This window comes from Oryzias latipes, chromosome 7 (assembly GCF_002234675.1).
Source record: "Oryzias latipes chromosome 7, ASM223467v1".
Lineage (NCBI taxonomy): Eukaryota > Metazoa > Chordata > Actinopteri > Beloniformes > Adrianichthyidae > Oryzias > Oryzias latipes.
Window position 1 is genome coordinate 31,135,940 of NC_019865.2, and position 14,680 is coordinate 31,150,619.

Below are 14,680 nucleotides of genomic sequence, written 5' to 3' on the forward strand. Positions count from 1 at the left end.
AACAGCTTTTTCCCTAAAGCTGTCTCCTTGCTGAACTCTTCCCTCTGACACCCCTAAAACACCCCCCCCCCCCCACACACACACACACCACCATAGACTCCCCCCCCCCTTCAACACTCTGAATCATTTATTTATTCACAACAAGCAAAAACAGTAACTTGTTATTACTTGCACTACTGTCTGTTCATCCAGGAACACTGTATAATCCATCTGCACATTGTAATATTTTCTATGCACTTTACTGTCCATTGCAATACTGTAAATTATGTTCATAGTTCTGCCTATAGTGTTCATACCCTTTTACATAGCCCATCTGTATAGTATATTCATAGTACACCTATCTGTATATCGTGCTTATAGTATTAATATCTGTAAAGTATGTCCATAATACTAACCTGTATAGTTATTGTACATACTATAGAACTTTATTCTGTACTTACTGCTTATTGCACTTCTGGTTAGATGCCAACTGCATTTCGTTGCCTTGTACCTACATGTGCAGTGACAATAAAGTTGAATCTAATCTAATCTAATCTAATCTAATCTAATCTAATGTGTTTTTTCAATCAACCTCAAACTCCCTCACCTACATTATTCTTTTTACCCTTTTCCCCCCTCTCCACAGATCCATCTTTCATCCTTACCAAAAAGTTCACACAAATATAATAATTGTAAAGTTTAACCTCTAACACAAAAGGGGTTTATACAACTATACACCTCATGTGTGTAAAGCTACATAAACCTCTCTTGCAACCGTAAAATCTGTCCAACACAAGAGGCCCTCAGCTTTGTTTGCTCAGCTGCTGGGAAGCACAAGTTGTAAAATTATAATTCCATTTGAGTTTAATCTTGGTTAATTAATATTTCATATCCTAGGAAAAACACGGTTTTAAACTTGGCGCTGAAATCTTTGTTTGCAAGTCAACAAGTAAGATCTGGAATTTCTGGAAATTGATAACCAGGATTGCACACATTAGGAGAAATATTGGCCGATACCCAACAGAGCATTTCTAAGGCTCTTTAATTGTTACTTGGTAATTCTATGGTTCAACTCTTTACTAAAAATCTGGACACTCTGATCCTAATCTACCTCATCTCATGTCTATCTTTTGTCTTTGTTGTTTTGGCAGTCTGGTTTGGGTCAATATTATGCTAAAAGTGGGGCGGCCATGGTGCAGTGGAAGGGTGGTCAACCTCTGATCGGAAGATTGCAGGTTCGATTCCCACCTGCCAGCCCATGAGTTGAAGTGTCCTTGGGCAAGACACTGAACCCCACCTTGCCTCTTGTGGAAGGTTGGTGCCAGTGTTCAGCAGCGGAGCCGCATCAGTGTGTGAATGTGACTGTGACTGTAAAGTGCCTTGGGCCTTTGAAGAAGGTAGACAAGCACTATTCCTTTAGCAGAGAAACAGTAGTACATACATTCTGCCTCCATGTGACTCTGTCATGTATTGTTCTTGGGGTCATAATCAGTCTTTGTCTGACCTCAGAGCTCAGTCTAATAGCATCGTCTAATATTTCATTAAGTTCAGTAGATGTTCATTAGTATATACAGATAGCTTATAAATACGGTTTGCTGATAAGGGGGAGGGGGTGGCAGTATACTTTCATGGCCCCAACTGCCATCAGGTCATTCACAATCTTCCAATGCATCCCTTCGTTACCGAGTCTTCTTTTATTTTATTCCCAAACATGGAAACATGTTGGTTTCATGCAGAGACGGCTGACGGCGACGGCTTCTCCCAAAGTAGAGTTGTCTCCTCCACGGCAAAACCTGTGGTGGGCTGTGGGGGGGCCTTCAAGCCCTTCTCAGAAGACCTAAAAATGGTCTGAATCATGTGTATATTTTGTTCATGCATACTCATTAAATAATTCCAAATGGTCTGTCCATTCTCTTTTATTGTGTTTATGATGATTATGCTACTTCCAGACATATTTTCATATTGGAACATTTAACCAATCGCATTTCAGCTGTCCTCTGTTCCCAGGAAGGGTAAGGATATTCACCTTACCCTTCAAAACCATTTTGAAGGGTAAACTTTTGAAAGGTGAGTTTTGAAGGCCTCCTAATGCTAAATCATCAGTCATTCATTTCCTTCAACCAGTCAGATTGTGAGTTGGTGTCAGCAGGGCCTTCTAGCAGGCTTAGACAGCGTCACAGTATTCAGACCTTCTGATTGGACAGAAGTTTCAGGAAGTCACATGCAGCCTTGCCCAGTTTGACACACAGCCACGGAGCACTTTGTGATCTGTCTCAGTTAAAAACAGACTGACTGTAATGTATCCATGGAGGATTTAGCAGGAACATCTCCCACTGATCTCCTTGACTTCCTTCATCAGAAAAATCTGAGTGAATCATGAAGCAGCCGTACAGATTTGTGTGTTCGGCGCTGACCGTCCCCGTGTCCACTGTGTCTGTCCAGTTGACATTTTCGGCTCTAAAGCGAATTCAAACCTACAGAAACATAAATGGACAGACTGGGCTCTCAGCACTGATGATGGAATAGAAAAGGACTTCTGGATGGAACTGAAGACCATAATCTACATGACAGGGTGATGGACTGTTTAGAGGAGAGAGAGGAGGATGGATTTGTCTTCAAATAATCAGAGTTTTTGATGAGTGAAATGATAAATATCATGATAAATAATATTCCAATTGTATGTGGTTATTTTCAATATTTTGGGCTGGCTGTAGTTGCATAATGAGATTTGTTTACTGTTGTGTTTATTCAGAGGTATTTATTGTGGCTACAGGAATTTTCAATATGCAATGCAAAGCTTGTTTCTGCATGGTAAAATGGTTATTGAGGGGTTGAGTGATTCAGACGCAGCACTACTGAAGGCCCAGGTGTGTAAGGCACGGCCCGCCACTGAGTTTTCATGAAAGCGTACATCTAAATATATTTGTCTTTTATTATGATTATTGAAAAGTTACAAGTCACTGAATAAAATCAACCAAAACACTTCATAAAAGGAGAAACATGAACACAAGTCACAGTCACAAAATGGCCTCGGCCACAACTCTACTGCTGCAGGACCAAACCTGAACAAAAACTACAGGACAAAGTATTACTGGACAAAACAGAGACAGAAAATCCAACCTTTTTTAAAAAGTGATGTCATTCTTAAATAAAGCCTCCTTTACAGCCGGAGACTGCAACTACGGAGCCCAGCTGTGGAGCAAAGAGGCTTTGAGAGCCATGTTCAAAAACACAAAGAGGCTAATGAGGAGTAAAAGCAGGAAACAGGAGATGCCCACAGACAAAGAATGAAGAAACAACCTGAAGGTGGTGTCAGCAGAGCCTTCTAGCAGTTAGGTGTGGTTCTGATTTAAGAGACCTACCTGTCCAAGATCTAAGGTGACGTTGACCTCGTTGTACTCTGTGCTGCGAGACAGGGGTGGGCTCTGCCACCATCGCTCTGTCCCGTCGATGGCGTTGGTGATGGGATGAGCGCGATCACTTAACCCCTGGCTGCAGATGTCACAGTACTGGCCCTGAGAAGACACGTTTGAAACATCAGTTTGCATTTGCTTTCAAAACAGGAGTGTCTCAATGTACGCCCTTTCAAAACATCAGTTTTGATTTCCACATTTGGAGTTGAAAAAATGCCTATTAGTCTGTGAACATCTCTTCTGATGGACATCAGCTTTAGAAAAACACCAGGAATGCTGCACAGCTCCATCATAAGCCTGAGTTACACTGGACTTTCCGAAAAGCTCTCCTACATTTGACTTTGTTCTTATCGCTTCTGGATTGGACATTTCAGGCATTTAGCATTAGTCCAGGATTAGTCAAGATCACTGCACACTCCTTCAAATCAAACCAGTCTTTATTTATAGAGCAGTTTTCATAAAATGCAGCACAGAGTACTATACAAAAACTAAAACCAGGCCCAAACCCCTCACACCCTTGAATCCATAAAACATGAGGTGACATTAAGTTTTAGGCTGAGCATGGAAACGCTACTGAAGGAGGTGGATGGAAGCACTAATAGCTGAATCCTCTTCCTCTGGGGTAGATGCGTACACAGCCGACTACAACAGCTGTGGGGGGGGAACAGCCTCACCATGGCAAAGTGGTGCTGCTGGTCACCAGCCAGAGCAACAGCAGCTGGAACAGCGGGTGACCCAGAGGGAGAGGAAGCTACTTAGGAAACTCTTAAAATAAAGATGTTTATAAAAAACAAAATATATATCGGTAAAAATAAGAAAAGATGGATCAAAACAGTACGACGGGATAGCTTCAATATTGCTCCCCTTTTTGTTGCACTGGTTAATGTCAGGTTGGGGGTGTGTGAGGGGCTGTTATAAACAGATGGATGAAGTAGTGGTGGGATCGCACCAAGGCAGCAATCACAGCTAAAACTCTGAAGAGAATTTCTGATGAACTCCTACGGCTCTGCAGAAACTATACTCTGGAAATGTTTTTTGATTTAGCCTCAAATCGGCATAATCATGATTAAAAGACGACTGGGGTGGGACTTAAAAAAGCCAAATGTCTTGAGCCTTTTCCTTTCCTGGCTCTCTGCAGACCTGAAGGCCTTAACCCTTGTGCTATCTTAGATGACCCCACCCTTCCATTGACGTGTTCTCCCTACCATGACAAATGTGGATAAAGGTGGGAAGATTTCATGTAATCCATGGACACCAGTGAAGATCACAAATCATTGAAGAAAAAAGGTTCAGAGCACTGTCTAGTGGGTCTAGATGACCCAACTCCCAATGGTAAAGTGCCTAGGATAGCACAAGGGTTAAAAAGAGGACTTGTCTTTCAGTGCTGCTGGTCCAACACAGACCCTGGCTCAGGTTTCAAATGTTTCCAAAGAAACAGGACTCCTCCCAGAATCATGCAGAATTATATTCCTTTTAGCTTCAAATGCCTCAGGGTTCAAAATGAATAAATACCAGTTTTATGCTGCAGTCTGACAGCTAAAGGGAAAGATTTTGATTGTAGAAACTCCCTCGCACATCCATAAATCGTCTGATCATGAAGGTAAACTCTACCCGAGGAAAGCCAGAACATTTTTTAACGGTCATTATTTACTAGAAGAGCAATAAGAAGAAATGTAGGTCAAAGCAACTGTGTCAGAAGCCAAGTGCACAGGTGACATGGCTGAACACTGTCCAGCCACAGCCTCTTTAGAAAAAGCAGACAGGCAGGTGAGGTGACACGCCTCAACTTCTAGATGAAGCTCAAGTGGGTTCCACACCAATCTTTATGTGTGTCAAACCAGCATCTATTCTTTTATTCTTAATATGTTGTGGCACAAAAATCACTGTTATACCTCCTCAATGCCAGCAAAGCTAGGAGGACTCTCCAAATACTGTACTCAGGTAACAGTATAGTACTTTAAAATAAAGTCATTATTCAAAAAGTACCTCAAGCAAAATGAGGAGCACAGAAAAAGGAGTAAAGAAGTAACTGAGTAGCAGTTTATGTCTGATCCTTTTCTCTGAGTTTACTGATTTAGAAAATTAAAATTACATGGATATACAGTAGGCTGCACGGTGGTGCAGTGGTTAGCGCTCTTGCCTCACAGCAAGAAGTCCCCCGGTTCAAGTCCCAGCTGGGGGACCTGAAACAGAACATCAATGGGGGACTTTTCTGTGTGGAGTTTGCATGTTCTCCCCATTCATGCGTGGGTTTTCTACGGGGACTCCAGATTCCTCCCACCGTCCAAAAACATGCTTCATAGGTTGATTGGCAACTCTAAATTGTCCCTAGGTGTGAATGTGGGTGTGTGATGGTGACCCTGTGACAGACTGGTGACCTGTCCAGGGTGTCCCCTACCTTTGCCCATAAGTGGCCAGGATTGGAAAAAGGGAAAAACGGATGAATTAATGAAAATAATGTTTAATTAATACAATTAAACAAATATACTTGAGTAAATGTTGCATGTTATTTATTTATTTGAACATTTTTGCTGATAGATTCCATCCGTCCATCTTCTGCTTACAGCTCATTCTAGGACGGAGCCCATGCCAGCTATCATGGGGAGAAGGCCGGGTACACTCTGATAAAGTCTAATGCAGCAAGCAGCCGTTCTTCCTCACACTCACTCATACAGCCAATTTGGTCACTAAAGCTTTATGAACTGTAGAAGACAAAGTCCTCTTAGAGAATCTCTACATCCACAGGGCGAATGTGGAATCTCTACTTGGAAAGGACCCAATCAGGATTCTTAACGGGAACCTTTTTGTTGTGGGGCAACGGTGTTAACCACCACACATGAAGGGACTCTTGCTAAACAAGACAGTTGGCAAAAAAACCAAGAACCCTGATGAGCAATAGGTTAATGAATTATAGAGACCATGGTGTGAAACTCCTCCCTCTTGAGCAGTTTTAGACCTATTTCTAATCTTCCATTCATGTCCAAAATTTTTGAAAAAGTTGTTGCTAACCAACTGACAACTGCTCCTGACAGTCGTGGCATTTTAGATCAGTTTCAGTCAGGTTTTCGCAGAGCTCACTTCACTGAAACAGCCCTTCTCAGAGTCACTAATGACATCCTGATGCAGAGTGATGCAGGAAAATGCTGTGCTACTGCTACTGGACTTCCCCGAAGCCTTTGACACCGTTGACCATTACGTCCTCTTGGAAAAATTGGGTTGGGGTATCCGGTTCCGTTTTAAACTGGTTCTCCTCATTTCTGACTGGTAGATCTTTTTCTCTTGTATTTTCCAGGTTTAAGTCATCTTCTCACTTCTGGTGTCCCACAAGGTTCCGTTTTGGGACCTTTATTGTTCCTTTTATATCTGCTGCCTTTGCAGCATATTTTAAGTTGTTTTAACCATATTTCTTATCATTTTTATGTTGATGTTATTCAGCTCTATGTGTTTTTTAAACCCCAGGATGTTTTTAAAATACAGATTTTAAGCAGGTGTCTGGATTCAGTCAAGAGTCGGATGAATGATCATTTTCTCTGACTAAATGAAGCCACAACCCAGGTCCTAGTCTGTGCCCCTGACAGTTGCCTCCCCCAGTTAGTCCAGTGGTTCGGTCCACTTGCCTTCTCTATCAAGCACTCTGTCAGGAACCTCAGGGTAACTCTAGACCCAGTTTTATCCCTCGACTCTCATGCTCAAACAAGAGCTCATTGTTCGCTCTTGTTTTTTTTTCATCTTAAAAACATTGCAAAACTGAGTCCAATTGTGTCGCGTTCTGAGATGGAGATGCTCATCCACGCTTTTATATCATCTCGTCTTGATTACTGTAACTCCAGCTTCACATGTTTGAGCAGAAAATCTCTTGAACGGCTCCAGGTTGTCCAGAACGCTGCTGCGAGGCTTTTATGCAATTATTCCAAGTTTTCACACGTCACCCCGTTATTAATCCAGCTGCACTGGCTTCCCATCCTCTACCGAGTGCATTTTAAAATCCTGGTTTTAACACACACAGCTTTTAATAACCAAGCATGGGTCTACATAAAAGACCTTTTGCAGCCGTACACTCCAAGCAGGTCCCTGAGGTCATGTGACCAGGGTCTGCTGGTTGTAAAGAGAGCCCGGTTAAAGCCTTTGCAGCAGGGGCTCCATCCCTCTGGAACTCCCTTCAGATCTGCTGACTCAGTGTTTTCTTTTAGAAAGTAGCTAAAAACCTTTTTTTTTAAAATTGCTTTTTCTTAATTTGTTTTATATTCCATGTTTTACCGTGTTTTACTGTGAAGCACTTTGTGATTTTTATCTTGAAAGGTGCTATACAAATAAAGTTTTTAATTATTATTATTAAGCATGACGCTGGTGCGTGCAACATCCCAAAGCACTCACAGCAGTCAGTTAAAGGGTAAGCTCAGGGGACCATTTATGGAACTCGCCTCCCAGATGTAGACCAAGCAGCTTCCTGCTCTATTCGCAGAATTGTCTTAAAGAGCCTGTGTCATGCAAAATCAACATTTTGAGCTTTTCAGTGTACTATATTGTTCATTCCTCATGAAAAGAAGCCCCGAATAGGTATTTTGATCCATTGACGCATTTCTGAGTATTCCTCTAAAAACCTGCTCTCAGAGCACCCGCCCCTCCTAATCCATGAAAACTGGCGGTTTCTCACATTGTGACATCACAAAGTGAGGAACAGCCCCTTCCAGAAAGAGTCTGCACTGCAAGCTCCGCCCCTAGACTAACACACACGCCTACTTTCTCTGTGGAGCTACTGGTGATCGGCTAAACACTTTCCTTTCATATGCACAATATGCACATCCGTCTTTCCAAAAGTTTAGGTGTTGTTTCTTTTTGCAAGCAAAACGCAGACACGCTGCTGAGGCTGGCTCTAGGATGATGTCATGAAATGGGCGGCACCCACAAGGAGAAAAAGGTGGAGCCTCAGAGATCGAGTCATCTTATTTCTAGATTGGAAAGTGAACTGCGAAAATAACTAATATTTAATGATAAAAATTGTTCTTTAGTGTTCCAAAGATAATCATATGGATATAATTTTCTCTGAAAGGCTTAAGAAAAGCATGATATAGGCTAGGGCTGCACAATATGAGGAAAACTCACGATTTACGATCTATGTGATCAACATTGTGATGAAGATATAACCTGCGATTCATTAACAAAAAGCAAAACAACCAAATACATCATTTCGATATCACTGCAACAGTTTAAATTAAATAAGAATCCAGATAACTTAAATTATATTCCAAAGGACCCTAGTCTACAAAGGAGGCGAGCATCTAACATAAAAGGGATCCATCTGATTGGTCAATGATGTAAAGGGATTTATTTGATTCATTAAATAGTTCAAGCTGCCATAAGATGGTTTTAGCACATGTAAGGTTACTATTTATCTGAATTTTCACTGACTTTTGCGATATGGATATTGGAAAGCTTGATATTGCAATAACTCAATCCCGAATGTCTTTGTACCAAAAATTTCCCGTAAATTACCAAGCTCACCTATTAATACAATCCAGCTCTTAATTCCTGTCGTCCTTGGACTGTCATGCATCACATGACGCCACACAACGCGGTGCAGTCTCAACATTTTTGGAGATCATTTTGGAGGAAATTAAAGACGCTCATGGATCTATTTGTCTGACAGTGGATGATCAGAATGGAGCAGAGCAGGAAGACTTTGGCCCGCCATTGTAGCTTCTATGTCACAACTACAAGCTTTTTCATACGCTTTTTTTCGTCTGCTCCTTATTCACAACGATTTGAATAAATAAATACATAGAAAAGCAGTTTTGAGCTTAATTTTCTGTATGTATGTCCTCCGTCATCAAAAAATTGCTAGAAAAACATGTTAAAACAGTAAAACACCACCAGCTATGACATCCAGCAGGTAGGATTTTGTCACTGAAAGTTGATGATTGGGAGTAAATGTAGAGTTTGATCAAATGTTCTGATCGCCTCAAGCTTTGCAGGCGTGAAACCTGAGCAGACGCTGCTGCAGTCTCTCCACCTTTATGGTTTGTAAATGAACTTTGGTCTGAAGAGATATCACTCAGGTTAGCAGTGTAACTGAACAAATGCTGAACAAAACTGAGTAAGGAGGTGTTCCAGTTTAGCTCACAGAGGTCAGAGTTCACAACTCCAACTTACTTGTAAGTTCTCCCCTGCCCACCTAAAGTCTGTTTAAACAAGTAACAACACTACATTCAAAAACAAAGTCACCAACTGGGATGAGTAAGAGCCTCCCATTAATTCCTCAAAACAGAAAGTTTGAAGTATAGAAACAGTGGAAGGAGATTGCAGTAACTACTAACCAGCACGTTAGAAAAGACTGGCATGACAGCAGGGAACTAGTTTCTTTGGGAAGAAACCTGTCCAGAAAAAGTATGGAATGATCGTGCTTTCACAAAAATGAAAATGAAAGGACAACAGCGGTGTATGTTAAGCGCTTAAAGTTAGATTATGTCTATTCAATCGCCATGAAAGAAGTCAAGGACATTCTGAGCGAGCAGCTGTGCAGCCTGAAGAAAGCTACTAGTCGGAGGTTTGCTGATGTAGAGGGGTAGTTTCTGTGGGGAGGGGGCAATGATCTGGGTGAAATCCATGAGAAATCCAGGGAGCATGTCACCTCAGAGCCCAAGGATCAGCTGAGGACAAAATAAAATCCAGACCTGAACCTCACTGAAAGCTGGGGGGGTCCTCAGGAAAACAGAGTGACGCTCTGGATGGAAACATCTGCTGTCACATTGCAGACGCTCACTGAGATGGTACCATTATCCCAGCTAAAGCCGGCTTAGAGTGAGTGACTTTTTTTTGGGGGGGGGCTGTGGAATTCCTAAAAAATACCTTCCATCGCATGCCTCATGTCATTTGCGTTCTTCCACTGCATTGCATCGTAACTCAACATCCATGAACACATGGAGGAAACCAAAGACTAAATGTCCACTTGTTGTCCCCACATAAACACAAACACGTCCACACATTCCACAGTCCTCCCTCTGCAGTTTTAATGAATAAAAACACGCTCGTCTCGCATCCTCCACAGCAATCCAGCCTGTTTTGTTGTTGATGGGGGGGAGCAGTGTCTAAGATGGTTTTACATTGAGCTGCTGTTGACATTTACAGCTGTGTGCCACATCACAACCACACACGGATCATCAGGTGGGAGTATCCCAATCATTGTTAGGTTCTCTAACATCTCTGTCTGAACAGATGTTGATGCATCCATCTGCTAAACCTGGATATGTTGAGCTAAAAGATCTGAGACCGTCTGCAGCGTCCACTGAGAAGAAGCAGGAACCCACAACAGGAGACACTAAACTGTTTACCGCTTATGAGGTCCACACCGAGCCAACATACTTTTCTGTAGAGATGCACATCAGAGCACAATGGCAATATTCTCATCAATACTGTAGCAGCAGGATGGTGACAAACAAAAGGCCTGTCCTCCCTTTGGCTCCTGCACCACTGATGTTAGCCAGGAACTGCTGAGCAGTAAACCCCAGAATCTCAATGAGGCTGTATTATTGGTACTAACAGCTTAATGCAGGTCGCATTCCTCAACCCAAGTTTATGGAAACAGACAGAGCTGATATGAAATGTTTCTAAAAACAAAACGCAGGGTGTTCTATGCTCTCAGACACATTTCTGTAGCCTTAATCACATGCACCGATAGGCCATGGAGGGTCACAGAGGGAGGCCATCCAAAGTATGGGAAGCGCAGTTGAGTTTAGCGTGAACCTCATACGGGACATCATCATTGTGGGTTGTGTGATAAATGTATGGCGAAGTATTTGTAGGGATAATGCAAAATACACGCACAGATGATGTATGGGTGATGCTGTCATACGGTGCCCTTATGAAGCACTCTACTCATTAGTAACGGCGCGTACTGGTTCCTAACTGACCGCGTGCACAAACTGCACACACGGGGTGTGCACGCGAAACGCAAGTGCCCGTGGGACGCTCATAGGATATCCACACAAAGTACACTGATTGTCTAATTTCCTCATTGCTAACATGCAGGCTGCAGTCAAGCAGCGCGTGAACAGCACTAATGGGCTCCTTGCAGAGTCAGCACTATCTGGGGAGGTATAAAAAATGAAAAATCCACCGAAATCCAGGGTTGCAATGAAAGCCAACGTTCTCTTTTTCGTCTTACAAGAAGATGTCCAGAATGCAAACTGGCTACAAGGGGAGGCTGTAATCTCACAGTACCAGAGTGAATAAGGCCGGTCTGATTGGAGGATACGGGTCAGTCACCCTGAGGAATGTGGGGAAAGGGAGAGCGAGAACAAGAGGTGGAGAGAACTGCATTTCACATCGTCACCTAGAACATCGCTTTAATAGTTAACTCACTCAAGAAACGGAAGGAATTCTTTAAACCAAGCAACCTCTGACTGATACGATTTAAAGCATATTTTGACATTAACAATAAGAAAGTTGGACATGACTTGATCGCACACAAATTCTATATTTTCCACTTCGAGGTGAGTGCTCTTGTTTGAGTGAGCAGTGGTGAGCAGTGCCAGGAGTACAATGGAAGCAGTGCATAAATGAGGCCTGGACAGGACCGCTGGAGGCCCCTGCACTGAGCGGGCACCTCTGTTCCAGCCTCTGAACCCACTGCAGTGCTCAGACCACTCATTACATGCAATATTAACACAATGAACCCTGAAGGCTCATTGCTATTTCACTGATTCAGTTCCATATCAAAACAAAAAGAGTGCAGCCACATCTGGAGTTTAGTTGTAAAAAGAAAAAACTGAAACCCAAATAAATGTTGGACAGTATATAAGCAAAGACACATTTAAAAAAAAAGGAAAACTGAATAAAATGTTGAGCACTTTAGATAACATGGTAGTGGTAAAATATCAGAGGGAAACAGAGGAGCAGCTCTCTTTTCCGCCACGAGTTCACAGCTTGCTCATAATAGCTGGTTTAGGGGGCGGAGTCAGAGCCCCTCAGCCTCTTTAAAAAGGTCATTTTGGGCTGTCCGCTTTTGAGGCGTCATAAATCCTCTGTAGCAGCCTTCTATTCAAACGTAGTCAATCCCTTAAAGAAAATAGATGAAAGCACATATGGGAACCATCTTTGGAAGATTTCACTAAACTGATCAGTATGAACATTACTTTGTAATGGGAATGGTTAGACAGCAGAGGCAGAACAAAGGAACATGTACACAGAAGAAGAATCCACATTTTTACTGGAGCAGATGCTCCAAATGGTCTTAAAGCCCCAATCCGATCATTTTGTGGTCCACGTGGTCTTTTAGTTATGATGATGCTGTTTAGCCAAATTTTAAAAAACGTGTCGTTCTCAAGGACATAGTATCTGCAGAGCAGCAGGAGTTCATTAGAAATGCACCTCTGAGTTTTGAAAGGCAAGGTTGACTTGAAGCAACCTCAGCCCTTCTACCCATTGCTGAGAGCTCTTTGTTTACCCTCACTTCCGCTAGTAACACCCCCCAACTTAACGTTATCGGCATAACAAAAATGGCAGCAATATCAGATCCATCCATCTGTCCAGTTTAGATCCAGATTCCAGCTCAGTCGAGGAAAACAAAGACGTTCATGGATCTATGTGTCTGACAGTAGATGATCAGAATGGAGCAGAGCAGGAAGACTTTGGCCCCGCCCATCACAGTTTCTATGTCACAGCTACAAGCTTTTTTCAAACAGTATTTTTTTTGTCTGCTCCTTATTCACAATGATTTGAAAAAATAAATATTTAGAAACATTATTTTAGGCTTGATTTCCTTCACATCCTCCGTCATGAGAAAAATGCTACAAGAAGACGTTAAAAGCAGCGAAAACAGTCTTTTCATTGACAGCAGCCATGTTTCCATCTTCTGTTTGACCAATCCAGTCTTTTTTTTGTTTGTTTTATTTCTGGTACTTAATGAGTGTTGCAGAAACGCTAGAGAGGAATTATTCAATTTGAACATGGTCTGTGACGTCATAGCCATTTTACGGACTACCAAATGCGAACGCACACGCGCACACGAACAGAAATCAAAGTAAAACGGTTTGTTTGTTTTGTCCATCGTTTAAAGTTTGTTGAACAGCACAAACGAAGGATGCTACTGAACACGTTCATCACTGTAGTCGGTGTTTAGAGAAGAAGCTGTCTTTAAAGCAATTCCTGCAGCACCTGCTGCGGCTGCGCCGGCTGCGGCTGCGGCGGCTGCGGCTGCGGCGGCTGCGCCGGCTGCGGCTGCGGCGGCTGCGCCGGCTGCGGGACCCTCTCTCGTCTACGGCATTCAGGACAGAGTCCCGCGGGCTCTCACGGAGCCTCTGCCGCTCACCTGGATGGTCTGGCTCGGCTCTCCTGACATCGGGCCACCGACCAGCTTGCAGTAGAGGTCCTGTATGCTCCTGCCGGCGTCGTCCAGCCCGCAGGTCGCGGTGGCGGTGATCTTGGTGCCCTCTGCCAGGTTGAAGTAAGGCGGGTGCAGGCTGTACCCGTTCAGTCCGTTGGCCGGAAGCTCCTGTGCCGTGGTGCACCAGCAGCAGGTCACGAGCAGCGGCCACAGCAACCGTGAAACAAGCGCGGCGGCTCGGTGCGCCATCATCTCCACCTGCCCGTCCGGTCCGGGGAGAGCAAAAGAATCAGAGAGACTGTGGAGATCTGCCGTCAGCGGAGCAGCACGTGAGAGGAAAGCAACTCTACTGAAGGTTGGGGGGGGTCCTCCTGTCCGCCCGCGCCGCTCCACAGCCGCCTCTCCTCCCCCACGCCTGGCCAGGCCCCGCGGTTAAAGGGCGGACCTGCTCAGACTAGCAGCTGAAGGCTGAAGGCAAATGCAGCTTTTTCTACAGATAGATGTCTCTGCAGCACTTTCTGAGCCAGTTTAGCTCGTGCTGGTTTGCGGCGCCTTCCGTCCGTGAAACCCGGGTTCGACTCCAGGCTGCTCCCTGTTCCCTTCTCTACCTCTGCCGGTTCCAAGCCCGGTTAGAGAAGGTTGTGTCAGGAAGGGCATCCGGCGTAAAACATTGCCAAATTTACCATGCGACTTGTTCGCTGTGGCGACCCCTGATGGGAGAAGCCGGAAGAAGAAGATGTCTCTGCAGCACTGACACAGCCTTTGATTGACCCACACTTAGCCCGAGTCTTAAGAAGAACAAAAAGAATACATTTTATTTCATTGGTGTTTAATTGTTTTTGTTTCATCCTGTAGAAAAATTCAACACTCCTCGTAGTAATATCCTCCTAAAGAACCAGAACATTAGTTGTCCTGGACATTTGTTTTTGGATCGGGTCATTGAACTTATTTGCAGAACTTTACTAAA

The 14,680-nt window shown here is 43.5% G+C and overlaps 1 protein-coding gene across 2 annotated transcripts in view; it reads right to left on the reverse strand.

Moving 5' to 3' along the window:
* Positions 1-14,033, reverse strand: part of lama5 (laminin subunit alpha 5) — a 129,066-nt gene extending 115,033 nt beyond the window's left edge. For both annotated transcript variants that reach the window (XM_023957049.1, XM_023957048.1), the window contains exons 1-2: positions 13,699-14,033; positions 3,342-3,494 (exon numbers count right to left, since the gene is read on the reverse strand). In XM_023957049.1, coding sequence (XP_023812817.1) covers positions 3,342-3,494; positions 13,699-13,965 — 420 coding nt within the window. In that variant the 5' untranslated portion in view covers positions 13,966-14,033. The remainder of the gene's footprint in view (positions 1-3,341; positions 3,495-13,698) is intronic.
* Between the last annotated feature and the right edge of the window lie 647 nt (positions 14,034-14,680).